Source organism: Pantherophis guttatus, chromosome 1 (genome assembly GCF_059756535.1).
Source record: "Pantherophis guttatus breed Tessera chromosome 1, ASM5975653v1, whole genome shotgun sequence".
Lineage (NCBI taxonomy): Eukaryota > Metazoa > Chordata > Lepidosauria > Squamata > Colubridae > Pantherophis > Pantherophis guttatus.
The window spans coordinates 171,554,252-171,570,992 of NC_142063.1; the positions used below are offsets into that span (position 1 = coordinate 171,554,252).

The window sequence follows — 16,741 nt, forward strand, 5'->3', positions numbered from 1 at the left end:
TAGCCATCAATTTTCTCAAATAGTACCCTCCAACATCTCAATAAAAATTAATTCATTATATCCATTGATATATTTTCTTTTAACATAATCTAGTTTTCATATATTTTAGCTTCAATCCATATTTCAAGTCTAGGTATCTATAGCATATTTTCCTGTCATTTCTATCTTCCTTTTTCTATCCCCTATTTTACCCACTGTTAATCCCAGTGTAATCATCTTTTTCACTGTTACTCCCAGTGTAATCATCTTCATTTTTTTCACTGTTAATCCCAGTGTAATCATCTTTATTTTTTTCACTGTTGATCCCAATGTAATCTCTACAAACAGATAATCTATTTCTCATATATTTTAACTTCTATCCATATTTCAATTCTTAGTATCTATAACATATTCTTCTCTTATTTGTATTACCATTGCTAATCTCAATATAATACTTATATAAATCAAAGTCCTGGACTCTTCTATTTTATCTTATCTTCCCTAATATTTTCCAACCTTTTTTCTTTTATCATTCCTCTATTTAATCCCAATAAATTCATCTTTATATTATTGTTAATCTCATATAATCTCTAAAAATCTCCTTTTTATTATTACTATCCACATATTCAATTGCTTATTCATATTTAATCACACTGTCTTTATCTTCTTTATTTTCAGCCTCTATGTCTTGTTTCTCCATCTTCGTTTTCTTGTCTGCTTGTGTATGGTCCATTACAACTTTTGTGTCCTCAAATTTTAGTTTTTAGTCCTCTGTGTAACATTATAGTTATTTCTCTTATTTCTTTTTTCCATGGCAAGTAGATCAATTTGATAATTTCTCTAGTTTCCTGGACCATTTTATTCTTTTTAAATTAGTATTATTCCAATTATAAAAGTTCCGTTGTATTCCCTTTTCTTTTTCTTTTTTTCCCCCAAAGTCAAGCTGCTTGCAGACAAAGAAATCCTCCCCCACAAGTTCTCAAGGTTGTTATCTGTAAAGTTCACAATTTTCCAAAACAAAAATCAAGTTGCAATATTCCTTTTTACTCCTGAAGGTGTCTCTCTGTAATCCACAATTTCCGGTTGTTTAAAAAGTATCCATTTTGTTTCAATTACATCAACAATCTTACCTAGCTTCTCTTTTTCTTTTTAGTTTCAAAAGTATCAAATCAGTTTTAAAGTCCAGTCCAAATTTAAAGCTCTTCTCACTTCTTTTTCCCTTTTTTTCTTTTACTTATACACCACTTCTATTTTAGAGCTTATTATCCATTCTCTTTATTTTCTTGAAATTTAAAAAGGAAAGAGGAAAAAAGGATCTCTTTATTTCTTTCCAATCCTTTAACCAAACCTAGTTATTTAAAATTTCTAAGTAGTTTTGTTCAAAAGTCAATTTTCTATCGGGTTTTTATCTCTTTAAAGTTATGCTTCAAAATCTTCTTTTCTTGCCCCCGCGCTCATTAGCTGCTGTTTTATCACTAGGAGTCTTATAGTTAAAAAATGTTTCCCTTATTGTTGTTTCCGACCTGGGTTGGCTGTCACTCACCTGGCTTCAAAACACTCTGTTCCGATCATCACTCCTGCTCAATACTTAATCCGGTTGTCCTAGCTTTGTGGCAGCCGCAATGGCTGCCATCCCCCGCTGCCGAGTCATAGAGAGTTTCCTCTGACCTTCGAGGAACTTACCTGTTCCTCTTGGTCATCCAAGATGCCTCTTTTTCTTCCCCGTCCCTGCAGGACGGTTCTGGTCTGAAGACCCATCAGCAGCGGTTCATCAGCCAGTGTTTTCATGGGGCTCATCAGAGCCTGCTAATTCCCCGACTGTCTCGCCACGACACCAAACCAAAAGGCCATCCACTGCTTCCTTTTGAAGTGCCCTGGGACAACATTTCACATCAAAATGTGTTGAATACCAAATTCTATGAGTTTTGAAGCAATGAAGTACCAAGGTACCACTGTATGTCTTTTTCACTTTTCAATTACTTTATTACTATTTCTTGTATATTTAACTTAAAATGTGTACTGTTTTACTCTCTGAAAAAACTTCTTTAATAAAAATTTTGTGTGTGTGTCTATAAAGAAAATTTACAGAAATTAAGAAATCTCTTTATGCAAAGATGGGTACAATATCAGATAAAGAAGGAAAGAATCTATTGGATAAAGAATATATGATGCAGATATGCTGAAAACATGCCCCAAAATATTTCAAAATGAATGATATGTGTAAACTGGAATACCATACAGAAGCTAAATGGTCTCTAGAAAATATTGCTGACAACAATTTCATCAGGAACTGATGAAATCCCAGCTGAGCTGTTTAACATTTTGGAAGATAATCTAGTTAAAGTGCCAAATGTGATTTGTAAATAGGTTTGAAAAATATAGCACTGGCCAATGGGCTGTAAAAAAAATTTCTTTTCTTTTTTCCAAAAAGTCTCCCCCAAAGAACACTCAAATTATCAAAATATGGCTCTTCTTTCCCATACTATTTTTGAATCCAGATTTCAACAATACAGGAACAAGAACTCCCAAATGTATAAAATGAATTCAGAAGAGGCAAAAGTGCTTGAGATCATATTACTAGCATCTAATAGACAATAAAACAGTCAAGGGAGTTCCAGAAGAACATCTGTTTTGGCTTTATTAATTTTACTATGAGTTTGACAATGTAGACACCAACAAATTGTTGATAGCTCTTAAAATCATGGTTACCCCAGGCCTTTTATCTGCTTGTTGAAGAATTTATATGATGACTAGGAAAGCAACAGAGAACACTTTATGGAGAAACCAATGATTCACAATTGGCATAGGAGCATGCCAGGATTGTATAGTGTTACTTTATTTAATTAACATGCAGAATATATCATGAGAAATTATGGACTCAATGAAATACAAATTGGAATTAAAATTATAACGAGAAGCATGAACAACCTTATGGTGGTTGATGGTAGCACTTTGCTGCCCTTGAAGAAAGAAAGACTTAAAGAATCCCTTGCTAAAGGTTAAAGGAATCAGTGCAAAAGTCTACTGCTCAGATTTTAAAAACCAAGATACTAAGATTCACACAACAAAAATAGATGGAGAAGAACATGAAGTAGTAATGGGCTGTATTTTTCTAGTCTCAAAGATTTACATGGCAGTAGTAAACATGAAATAAAATGGCATCTACTACATAGGAAAAAGTCTGTGATATGACAAAACAAAATATTAAAGTTCAGAGATGTCACCCAGACAACACAGTATTGTGAATGCCATAGTTTCACCAGCTATATAACGTGATTATGAAGACTGTACCATCAAAAAGGCTGAACAAAGAAAAATGTCTGAGTTGTGGTGTTGGAAAAGTTTGTTGAGAATATCTAAAAGTATGAAAAGTAATCAAATTCTAGATGAAATAAAGCAGAGCGCTCAATGGAAGCTCAAATAAAGTACTTAATTTTACTGTGCAATTTTAATGTTTTATTTCAATCTTAATTTAATTTTTGATTTATATCTTACTTTTAGGACTTAATTTCTAGAAGCCTCCTAGAATATTGTTGTTTCTGGTGATTAAATAATTAGTAGAAACAAACAAATGTATAAATAAAAATAGAAGTTAAGTATTTTGGACACATAAGAAGATTCTAAGGCTCGGGGAAAAAAATCAAAGGCCCACAAAGAAAAAGCTATCAATCCTGGCAAAATGATGTCTGTTGGGTCACAAAATGTCAGAACTGATCAACAACGAAGCTAAAATGGGTAGTGGGAGTGAATCCTCCCTCCCATTTTGTAAAAATATTCCTTCTTTTCTGATGATTGCTTTTATCCAAAGCAGAATAAAAGAAACATGAAGAAGTAGCCTGAAGGAATAAAAAAGGAAAGTGCCCTCAGGTAATGATCTCTCATTCAGACAGTGGTATGGAGAAACAAGCTTTCTACTAAAACACATGGGTGTATCTGGGCAACCACTAAAAGGGAGCAAAGTGTTAAATGAGTTTTCCTGCATCTGTTTGCTTCCAGCCAGGTGTGAACCACACTTTTGTGGCCCATATGGGGTAGCCCTGAATCAGGAGGAAAATACGGTTACAACTGGTAGACAACTACCTAGAAGTGTGGCAATTCAGAGAGCATTGCAATTGGCATATCTGGATATTTTGGAATGAAAGCAACATAATGGGCTTCCATGTTCCTTAGCGTGTTGATTGACCACATAGCCATGGGAAACCAGCACAATCACTATGTGATCATGGTTGGAAAATTACTGTGGGTAATTTGTCATGTAGTTTGTATTAACTCGGATCAGCTAACAAATAGAGAGAGAGATAACTTAACAACAAGAATCTACACAATCTATATCTATCTATATCAAAGAAAGTTTTAGAACTACTGGTAACAGGGTTGTGAGTAGTTGGCCTGGACAGGCCCAAAGAGTCTTTGGTTATTCCATCCTTTTCCCTTTTAGATACATAATAGCAGCAGAATAGAGATGGGAAGTAGGATATCAAATGGTTAGCTTTGGAGCTTTAATGGAAAAAAAATGCTGAATGGGGGTGATATATGCAACAATTTCTAACTAACTGGGATCGTATATACAGAAGATCAGCTAAAACAACACCAAAATAGCAGCATTAATAAGAGTTGAGTGAAGGAAACTAAGAATAACCTAATAACCCTTCTGTACATTTCAATCTTTTCAGTTCTGGGGCCTATTGATAGATATTTCTTCAAGTTACACCATTGTTAATTGTTTATTAATGCAATAGGCAATAAGCCTGAAACATCAGTTTAATATACTTGGGGATAAAAAATACATTCTTTTAAATAAACTCTTAGGTCTGAGAAACAAGAAAAGCTGCAACAAAGCAGCCGCCATCTCCTGCAATAATTTAACATTCAGTGTTAGCTTAGTTGAATTGTTACAGCTGTTGTAAATTGAGTGAGAGGTTGAAAAACTGCACTCTATAGTGGTGTGACCTGTATGTTACAAATATGCCAGCTGCTTTTTCTCAACAGACAGAGAGAGATTTCTATAAGAAAATGTACCAGAAGAAAGCAATACCCCAAATATTCTGCACGGGGTATTCTAAAGAAGTTATTGCACATAAATTGCCCTCTATTGCTAGATTTCTCGGTGATTCCAAAAGAGCAAGAGAAAAAAAAAGAGATAATTCCATTTTTCAAAAACAAATGTTTTATATTTAAATAAAAAATAACAAAAGTTGGATATTTCTCTCTCATTACTTGTTCTTGTAACAATAGTTTGAGAAAATGTCAATTGTTGTCAGTAACTGAATCTGATTCAGACCTTATATTCTAGAATAGACTATACTAGAAGCTCAGAATAGCAGTTAATAACTTCATTGTTTCATTTTTTTCAAAATGAAGGTCTTAAGCTCTTTTCTGCCTTGTGTCTAAGAACCTTTCAGCAACTAAAATGCCATTTGTCAAATTCATTTTTACACATATGACCAGAAACACCTAATTTGCTTCCAATTATATCATCTCTTACTCCCTGCTTGATATTCTGTCAAGGTTAAAAATTGAACATTTGTTCTACCAGCTTCAAATGCTGCCTTCATTGGAGTAAGCTGTTTTTCGTATTATAATAGCAGAAGCTCTGATTACAGCTCAGTTTTAACTGTTCAAGCAAGCTTGTCCTAATCACAGTTCAGAAGAAGTCTACAAACACCTCTAGGTTACAGAATCAAGGGGCATCAGCTAGAGGTAATGAGAGAAAATGGCTTCACTGAAGACGTTAATTGGGTATTTGTTTGGAATAATGGTTTGTCTTAACAATACTTAAATGATCTTCTCTCAAAGATCTATAGAATCCAGTGATGTGACTTTCCAGTAGCCGGGGTGGTCATCCTGAGGAACTCCCTGGTCTTATTAGGGAATGGTGAGACACAAATCTTTTTAATTGCTCCTGAGTGCCTTTTTTGACACTGTGGGAAAAGATTCCTTCCTCAGAAAGCTCTGAGCAGTGAAGGACATCACACTAGAGAGCCAGTGGTGATGGACTCAATGTGAAACAAATGGTAGTCATGTGCTGCTTTAGAAATCTTTGATGATTTAGGCAGAAGCATTTATGACACTAGTTAAAAGGGCATAAGCTACATAATTTTTAAAAAATCAGTAAGGATTTAAGTATAAAACTGGATAATGACCCAGATGATGTTTTTATAATACATATTAGAACTTACTTCTGTTTATAAATGAATCATTGAAAAATCATCTCTTTCCCTCATTTGTTTGTGTTCATGCACAGAATGAGACATAAGGTTACTTTTTGTCAATTTCCACTTTCGGGCATGTCTGACTTTGTGACTCTGCCTGAATCATCTTTCACCCATAATTTTGTTCTGCAAAGTCTAGAGTTTTCATTTCTAAAGCTTTATTGTTCTCTTAGTTACTGAAATATATTTTCACATCCTGCTGACAGTTATGGCAAAGAGTTAAGCACACCAGTTTTCCGAGGTTCTCTTTCTGAGCTTTTCCCCCATTATACCCCACACTCAAATTTATGAACCACATTTAGCATTCAGAAGACAGCAGTTGAACAAAACAAAAGAAAAAAATATTTCCCTGCTATTAGCACTATCTCCTGCTTTCCTTTCAGCAGTTTTGCAAATGCCCAAGCTCTAAATTTGTCTTCTCATATGCTCTCTAAAGCACAGCCTATTTTGCACAACCACTACTACATCAGAACCATTCTACCCAAAACTCATTGACCATGGATAAAAGAGAGTATCTGAAAGCCTCTGGAGCCTTGGGAGAGCTAAAAACAGGCCTTCCAGTCCCACCGGAAGTCTGGAAATGGGCCGTTTCTGGCCTCTGGGGGGGGGAGACTGTTTTTGCCCTCCCCAGGGTCCAAGAAAGGAGCCTGGGGAGGGCAAAAAACAAGCCTACTGGGCCCATCATGTGCCAAAAGCAGGGGGAGCTGGCGGGCTCGTGCACACATGCACAGGGGTGGGGCACATTGAATTATGGGTGTGGGCATGCGTGCAAGCCCCTGCGCTCCCCCTGCTTTTGGCACGTGACAGCAAAAAGATTAGCCATCACTGCTATATGCTGATGCTGAGTAATAATTTAAAAAGCATCAGGATTATAAAAGAAAATGCCATTGCCAAAATGAATATTTCAGCAGGTTCTCAAATACTTCAGAAGACAATGACATCTAATAATACAACAGAGTTAAGTATGTTTTCTCTTGTGTTGATTATTTCTCTGAAAAAATAAGCATTAAATCATATCTAATGGTGTTTTCACTTTATTTTTGTCTTTTTCTCACTCTTTGGAAGTCTTCTTTATTAATCACATTTTTAACTTGTCCATGCTTGATGTTATTCAACTTTCAAATGCCCAGATACTTGTTTGCTTCATTCTAATGGGTCCTGGTGGTTTGGCTATTCGGCATTTCAGTTCCATTACTGTTCATGATTTTACTCACTTTATTGCTATTGTAGCACATTTCTTTAGGCCAAATTCCATTGCTATGTCTGTGCTAAAAATTCTTACACTCTTTGTCAATTACTAGATTTCGATTGCTAATTTTCCATAAAGCTTCAGATCACCCGCATAAAGCAAATATGAGATGTTATTAGCATTTTTGCTACCTAATAGCCAATATTTGTTTTCTTTGAAATCACTGTAAGTAAGATCATGCCAATGGCAAACAATAAGGGTGATAATGAATCACTCTGGAAGATGCCTCTTCTAACGTTGACAAGTCCATTTTTTTCATTTCCAACCATCAGTTCTGTCTTCCACTGCTTCATTATTTTTCTATGAACATTGTAATGTTTTTACTGACACCAGTTGTTTCCAAACATTGAATGATCCAACTGTATGATAATGAATCAACCCCCTTTTTATAATCAGTTCAGACCATAATGTAAATTGGTTCTTCAGCTTTTGCAGTTCTACAGAACCATTTTATCAATCAGCAGTTGATCTTTCATATCTCTGCTTTTTCTTTTACATCCTTTCTGTTCTACTGGAAGGATGTTTTTTTCTTCTAAATAATCTTGGATATTGTCAGCTACTTATGTCTGCAAGTAATTTAAACAAAGGCAAGCATTTTATTGGCCTATATTTTCCTGGTGTTGTCCTTTTCACTTGGTCTTGTTGAATCAGATACAGTTTTCTAGTTATTAACCAGTCGCTGATGTCTCCTTTATATAGTTGTTCACTATACTGTTTAGCTACAATTAGGTGAACCAAACACCATGCAATTGATTATTTATTATTATTGTTTCCTTGACAATATACTAGGGATTTATCAAGCCCATCCAAATTCCTATTGGTGTGCCCACGGCTTGATGGATATTTTTGCCACTTACTAGTGCCCACTGGTGCACTAGTTAGGACCTTTTCGAAAGAAACACTGTGGTAAATGTTAGACTCTAGATTGGATTACTGCAATGTGTTGTTCTTGGATCTGCCCTTGAAGTCTTTGGAAATTGCAGTTGATATAGAAAATAATAGACTGCTGAGAGCTGAGAGGTGGTTTTAGTAAGGTTGTGCTTAATATATAGGCACTTCAGTGGCTTCCAGTGAGTTTCTGAATGCAATATAAGAAACTGGCATTAGCCTGTTTAGCCTACAGCAGGCGTGTCAAACTCATGGCCCACAGGCCAGATGCATCACGTGCTGGCCACGCCCACCTCCAGTTTAGCGAACGGGGAAAAAGTATGTCACGTGACAACGATATGATGGTGTGAGTTTGACACCCCTAGCCTACAAGGTATGGAAATAGGATATCTACAGGACTATCTCTTCCAAGTTGACCGTGGCCAGCCTATCACTAGTACAGAAAGAGAAGGTGGTGGAGCCAGAAATAGTTTCCCATTATTATTCTGACCTAATAGAACAATGGGGAGATTCAAATGGCCCCCATTTTAATAATTTTACAGAAAGCTGTTAAAACTTGCCTTTCTATCAAGCCTTTGCAAATAGACATCTGTGTTTTGTATGTTCCTAGTACAGTAGTACGTGCTTTTAATTTGACTGATTTGGTTTTATGTTTGTTATTAATGTAGTTACATGGTTTTTATTATCTTTTATATTACATGTTATGAATATCACAGCATTTTATAATTTAGTTATTCACTAGTACTGAGAATATATATCCCGCTTCAAAGTCAACAAACTTTGTTTCTAATAAAGAGCATTATATCGGAAGCCGAAGCTACTCCACCCTTACTCAACTAGTACTCAAAAGCCAGAACTAGTATATATATATACTTGTTCTTGTTTCCTCTTTGCCTTCATATATTCAGTCTACTGGTGACACCAACGTGATGTCTATATTGGTGGATGGATACTGATTGTGGCCTAAATCTGACTGAGGTTTAATTAACTATGGGCTGTTCCCCCCCTCTTTGATACTGTAATGGCCTTGAAAGACAGAGTGAAGAGACACAGCCAAGGGAATAGTCAGATAAAAGACGTCTTGCAGCAGAAGGTAGGCAGAGCAAGTGACTCAAAAGGGGCCTTCCCTAGTTTCTTAGACTGTAAAGGCAACAGGGAGGAGTGGGTAAAAATGTACTTTCAGGAGTCCTTGGTGCTGTCTGAGCTTGGTTGTTTTCTTGCATAAGTTTCATTACCCAAACACTAAAGTGTTACCTAGTTTGGGTAATGAAACATCTGCAAGAAAACTATCAAGTTCAGAGAGCACCAAGGACCACTCTTTTCAATCCTGAGCTGCAAATATTCTCCTTTAATGTACTTTCAGACATGCAAGATTCTATTACCTTATAATAAGGTAGAGTTAGCTCATCAGCCAAGTTTCCTGTCTAGTTCTACCTTGCAAGGATGACAAATACCAAGTATTAAGTGTAGTTCACAGATGTAGATGGTGTCAGGGTGAACCAAAATTACATTCTCCCCCATTCAGACAGTTCCTAAATTAAATAGCGATTACAAGTCTCAGAGATAGATTCCAATGGTAATTCTTATCATATTGTATTATGCCAAGTTTTCAAGTTGGCATAAATTTTTGCACTTCTTTTGTAACCTATGATTGCTTTTTTTAAGACAAGCATTTATTCTTCCTGTGCATCTAAAATCTGTTTTCTTTTTTCATAATTCTACCTTAGAATGGCTATCTGATCAAACACAAAGTTTTAAATATATGTATATATAGTCAGATGGAAGAATAGGTTGCAATTGGTATGATTTTTTTTCTTACAAATATGAGAAAATGGTGGGTTTTTTAATATTGCCTTATACGTTTCTTTTTTATCATTATTATTACTGATGACTTCATTTTGTTTGAATTCAATGCTTCAGTTCCTTTGGGGTAAACTAATAGATTATGTATGCGATATTTCCCTGGCCCTGATTGAATTCATCTGGCGACTCTGAATGTAGTTCATATATTCATGTAATTGTCAGGAGGCAAGCTGAAATTCTGAACTGCTAAAGGATTGGATATCACAATCATTTTACATTGCCTGGGACTTGAAGTTAGCTTTTTTTGTTACACAGTTTATCTTTCAATCCCCAGTTAGGTTTAAATCCCTTTAATTATATTGTTGTCAACCCTGATTGAGCAAAATTCCTCAAAATCTGTGGTCTGCTTTTTATTTGTGTTTTTTTTTGGGGGGGGGAGGTTTGCAATGAAGGCATAGTGCAAAAAATTGTCTTAATACACAAATCTAGCTCTCCTTTGCTATGTCCCGCTCAGAAATTAGATCTTAGTGTGGAACTTGATAGTTTTGCCCTGCAATTAAGTTGAGGTTGGTTTGCCAACAGGCCATACAATCCAATGCAACACAGTCAGTTTTATATGAACCTAGGTTTATAAGGCTGTGGGCCATGTAATCTCATAATTGTTCTGCAAAGGAGTTCTCAAGGAGTTCTGATGCAGCTGAGAAATTGCCAGCATGGGCAACTTATTATTCCATCAAGCATGATGTCTGAAAATGAAGACACTGATTCATAATAACAGAAACTGCCTTGATAAAAAATTGTGTGAACTGTGAAATCATGATCAGATGTGCTTGCTTCAAGGGTTGCAAAGTTTCCAGGCAGGAAGAATATCCATGTAAGGAAATGTATGACTCTAGTAAAGGTTATTAAACATGACTGTGGTGCACATTTATAAGGCGTCACATCCAAATATATTACTCAGGATGTGCAAATCCATTTTACTGCCTGCTCTGCATGGTAGATTTCCATTTTGGCAGATTTATGTCGGGATTTTTAATAAAATATCCAGATATAATCCAGTTGATTAATTTGGGGTAAGGGTTGTTTCTTTTGCAAAATGTCACTTGGTTATTCCAAGAATCATCGGAAAGAAGAAGCCATTTCCTAACCAAACTGCTAGGAGACTTATAACATTTGCACTGTGAAAAGCACAAAAAAGACATAAACTGTATATTTACCAAAAAAAATCAGATTTTTGTTTGTTTGTTTTAGTCCTTGAGGAAGGGTGAAAGCTTGTTTCCCCATCTCACTCCCATGGATCAGTTGAGAGTGAAAAACTGAAATTGCTCCCGTCAGGGTCCATAGCAAAATGCTTTCACATCTCTATGTATCACAGTTAGATGAATACAGGAAATGTGGAGGCTGAATGGTATCCTCTCTATTGTGCTGTGAAATAAGTCATTATTTTATTAAAATCATTAACATCTGCTATGCACATGGGAGCACTTTGTTATATTCCACGTGCATGGAACTTGTACTATCTAACAAGCCTCTTTCAATCCTCAGAAAACTTATTGTTTCTTCCTCCTCATATAATCCCTACATTTGAGCAGATGTAAAAAAGGAATATGGTATCTAAAAATATCACTGTGAATCAAATTAGTTTAATACCTAGCAATAGCACTTAGACTTGTATACTGCTCCATAGTGTTTTACAGCCCTCTCTAAGTGGTTTACAATTACTTCTCCCAACAATCTGGGTTCACATTTTACCAACCTCGGAAGGATGAGGCCTCGGGAGGCTGAGTCAACCTTGACCTGGTCAGGATCGAACTCCTGGCATTAGGCAGAGTTAGCCTGCAATACTGCATTCTAACCACTGTACCACCATGTCTCAGTTTACATTTAAATTCACAGAAAACAGGAAATGTAAATCTTGATCAGCTAACTTTTGTTGTTGTTGTTCATGTGTGTAGCCTAAGCTCAACATTAATTTGTAGATGATACCAATCATGCCGTGCCATAGCCCTTTCAACAAACCTTCTGCAAGTACTGGCAAGTTTTGTTAGGTGACAGATAAAGGAGGGAAGAGAGGTCAGATGGACAAACACAGTAGTCTGACAAAGGCTTGTAGGAAAAGATGGCATAGGGAACAAAGCTGTTACATAATCTGGTAGTCCTGCTAGAAATACTTCAAAACCTCCTCCCAGAGGGGAGCAACAGAAACAGACTGTGAAGTGGGTGTGTGGGATCTCTAACAATGCTTTCAGCTCTAAGCACATAGCACTTATAAGGAGTATCCTGAATGACAGGAAGCGAGCTTCCTATAATCTTCTCAGCTGTTCTTACTACCCTCTGAATGGACTTTCTCTCTGAGGCACTTATTCTCTGTGATAATTGTTCTTAACATATGTCAAGAAGCTAGTTTAATGTGCAGATGAAAAATAGTTCTTTAAGAAGAAAGAACTCAGGATAAATAGGACTCTGCTATGATTGTACCATTTTCCAGATATCCTGAATAATGCTAAGAGATTACCGTATTTTTCAGAATATAAAACACACTTCCTCTCCCCCTCCCCCTAAAAGTGGGTGAAAATGTCTGTGCATCTTATACAGCATGTTGCCGAAGCCCTGCCACCCGCCAGCCCCCACTCGCCGCCTGTTTTTGTCCTCCGCACACCTTGTTTTAGACCCATTCCAGGCTGCAGGGATCACCACAGCACATCACCGCCCATTGCTGCCTCCGCACGTCGCATTTTTGGCCTCCGTGAATTATGTTTTCAACTTCTGCACAGCCCTGTTTTAGACCCGTTCCAGGCTGCAGGGATCACCAGACACACCATTGCTGATCGCTGCCTCTGCGCATCACATTTTTGGCCTCCATACATCACATTTTCGGCCTCTGCATGCCCCATTTTTGGCCTCCGCGCATCGCGTTTTCAGCTGGTTCCAGGTGCCGGGGATTGGTGGTGGTAGTGATCCCCAGTGCCTGTAACTGGCTGAAAACACAACACGCAGAGGCCAAAAAAGGGGCATGCGGAGACAAAAAATGTGACGTGCGGAGGTGGCAATGGCTGTGGCGATCCCTGCAGCCTGGAACAGCTGATTGGCGGTATTCCGGGAGGCCAATCCAACGGCAATCAGCTGCTTGTGCTGAATCAGGCTACGATAATGTGCTGAAGCTGACCAGGCTGTTTGCTGTTTGCTGCAAGGATGCTACTTTCATACCAGATGAATACCGATGGATGCTGGTAGGCAGAGGCAGAATTTTTTTTGTTCTTATTTTCCTCCCAAAAAACTAATGTGCGTTTTATACTCCGGAGCGTCTTATACTCCAAAAAATACGGTATTTTCTCTAATGATTTATAGGTGATCTTCATTTAACAACCACAATTGGCAACTCGGTCACTAAGCAAAGTGGTTGCTAAGTGAAGCCATGTGCTTACAATCTTACTTCAGCTTTCCTTTGCTTTACAGACCTGCGAAGTTTGTAAATGTGAGGATTGGTCATAAAGTTACCTTGTTATCACTGTCATAACTACAAACAGTCATTAAATTAGGTCATCACTAGACAAGGACTACCTATATAATGAAGCCTACAAAGAACTCTGATTAATATTTGACGTATTATATGTGCCATATCTGATTGTCTTCAAACAGAAGTAAAATTGTAAAAAAAGAAAAAAAACCAGCTAGCCCAGTATGCTATATCAGTGGTGGGTTGCTCCCAGTTCTGTCCAGTTCTTTAGAACCGATAGTAAAAGCGGCAGGAGGCTCTGCCCATCCACCCAAACGTCATAATTGACGATCTGTGCATGCGCAGAAGCACGTGAAGCGAGAGAGTATATGCGCGCTCCCATTGCAAACTGGTAGTAAAGGTAAGTAGAACCCACCCTTGTGCTATATGTGTTTATTTACCTAATTGTGGTTTATGAAGAAATGAAGCTAAGTGAAAAATTGCATTTGTTGAATGAATTCAGACATGAACCAGCTGAAAGTAAGTACACTGAAATATTATTGATATATTTCTTCTTTTTTTCCAGTGATCGTCCATCTATTGGAACTGCTGATCGCATCCAGAAGTTACGGAAAGAGTATCATCAGGCAAGGAGAGAAGGTGTACCTTTATATGATGAAGAAGAAGGTAGAGGAAGATCATCTGATTATGATCAGCATTGGGTAGGTGCTCAAAATCTATTCAAAACAATTTAATCTGTTATGTTTGTTATGCAAATAATGGAGAAATATATATAGGCTTTGAAAAATATAAAAATAGTTACGGATCAATCTTTATTCTGTTCATAGACCAGTTTTTAAAAAATTATCAATCCAAGGCTTAATGGCTAAGCATTATATTAATACATTAATTAAAGTAAAAAGTGAATAACTTTACCAAGCACCTCCTGTGGGCATATGTGAGGGTTTTCTTCCTTTTTCCTTGTGTTAGCCTTACATTATTACATGCAGTCATGAAAACAAATAATGGCATTTCATTTGTCTTTTTTTTTTTTTCTGGAACTTTGATCAATGCTGTCCCCTCTCTACTCTGTCTTGTGATTCTGGGAAATTCTCAGAAGCTTTCAGAATCGAAGTAGTCATTAGGCTAAATAAGTAATAGAACAGTCTCCCTTGGCTTCTGAAGGCACCAGGTAGCTAGCGTTTCTGTGTAAATCTGTTCCTTGTTCTGCTCCCTCTGCTAGCATGCATTAAATTCTTCCAAGAGCCTGGAAACCATCTTCTTATCATGGGATCTTGGAGTAGTGATTACTGACATTGTTAATATCAATGTAATTGAAATTTTATATTCACTTAACACTGAAAAATTTAAACACCATCTCTTTATATCAGCTCCTTGTATTCTATAGATTATCTCACAAATGTATTGCCCAAATTGAAATCGGTTTAGGATTAAGATGATGCCAATTATTCACAAAGCAGTAATTTTGATATAAAGCTGGAGACTGTGTGGAAGCCAAGATAATCGAGGGGGTGCTTAACCCTATATAAAATTTTTGTCCACACTTAGTTCATTTTTAGTTCCATTGAAAGAAATACATTGTAACAACTTTGCTGGTCACACAGCTGATTAGGGAATACAGCATCAGTCAGATGATGTCTCCATACCAAATTGCCAATGGAATTTGAGTGGATTTTGAGAGGGAAAAACAACAGCAAATTCTTGTGCAATGTTTGAAGGCATTACTTTATTTAGTTTATTTAGCATAATGAGAGCTTCTTAGGAACAGAGGAAATGGGATTAGGAGAGGATTGATTAAGTTTATGGAAAAAAAGAAAAACAAATCAAATGCCTAATTTGCAGTTGTGAATTATTAATAGGTTTTTCTTGTTCATGTATAAATTGATTCTTTTTAAACAGAGTCTAAAAGAATATTCAAACAAATTGTTTACATTTTCTTGAGTTATTTATTTAGTTATGATTGTGTGTGTGTGTATACGTGTGTGTATATGTGTGTGTATATGCACACACACACGCTTTTCTTTTATTTCCTTTTTTTTTTAATGTATACAATATATATTGCATCTCTGCTTAGAAATCAACCTCTTGGTATGGAGCTACACTGATCATTGGGAAAGTTTATGGAGGATGAAGATGATGCATTGAGCACAGTGCAATGGCTCTGTGTACTTTAAGATAACACGTTGCCCTGAAGAGTCCAATAAAGAGACTGAGAAACTACCATCCCATTTGGCTTCTGAGCCGGTTCATGTTATTCTTCACTTTAAGCTACAAAAGATTCGCTTTTCATTTATGATAGAGTCTTCCTTGTAATTACACCAAATCCATTTCGTTTTGGATCAGGGAGAATATATGGTACTTCCAGGTTTTAATTCAGTGCCCATAAGAATACTGAGATGTTCTCTACACAAATCAGTTTAAATAATATTTCAGTAAGTCAACTACTTGACCAAAAATATCCAATCTTAGCACACAGCTTTGCTTGGATTGTTTTTTCCTAATGAAATCCTATAAAGAACAAGTTCACATTCCCAAGACATGGTGGAAAAAAAGGTTGATATCTTGACCAGGTCAGTGGTACTTTCAGAGCTGCCTAGAATTCTCATTTCTTATCAAATCTTGAAGGGCTTTATTACCTTTTTGAGTATGGCCCCATTGAGTCTCTGAAGCGTCACAAAAGGCCCTTCTCGGTAATCCCTTTTAAGCGGATTCTATTAAGTGTAATGCCCTAAGATTACTGATTCCTAAAGCTCCATGTTTCCTGTGAGAGGAGGGGTTGTTAATCAAAGCACCCAAGATAGCTTTAAAGCTCTCAAACTGATTAATATCAGAAACCTTCAGATGGTTTCATTTCTCATTCAAAGGCACATGTTCTAACATTAATTCTATAGATTTCACACTGGAGGAAAGAGATGTACAACTTTAATGGCAAGAGGTGGGGTGGAGAGTTTGTACAAATGAATGTTTCTCGAACTCTGCTCTTTGCTACATAGGTTTGTGAATAGTGTTGGCTAGTACCTTGTACCTGTAAATCTCTATCAGACTAGAGGTTTTTTCCATTGAAAAGCAAGTTTTCTCACACCAAAGAGCAAAACAAGAAACCTAAAATAGGATACATAAAGTAATGGAAGCATATATTTGTGAGCAGTTCAC

General features: G+C 36.7%; 1 protein-coding gene across 1 annotated transcript in view; it reads left to right on the forward strand.

The window, feature by feature from the left end:
* Positions 1–16,741, forward strand: part of PARD3B (par-3 family cell polarity regulator beta) — a 568,533-nt gene that overhangs the window by 481,717 nt on the left and 70,075 nt on the right. Inside the window, exon 21 of the mRNA XM_060688120.2 lies at positions 14,154–14,289. Within this exon, the coding sequence (XP_060544103.2) occupies positions 14,154–14,289 (136 nt within the window). The remainder of the gene's footprint in view (positions 1–14,153; positions 14,290–16,741) is intronic.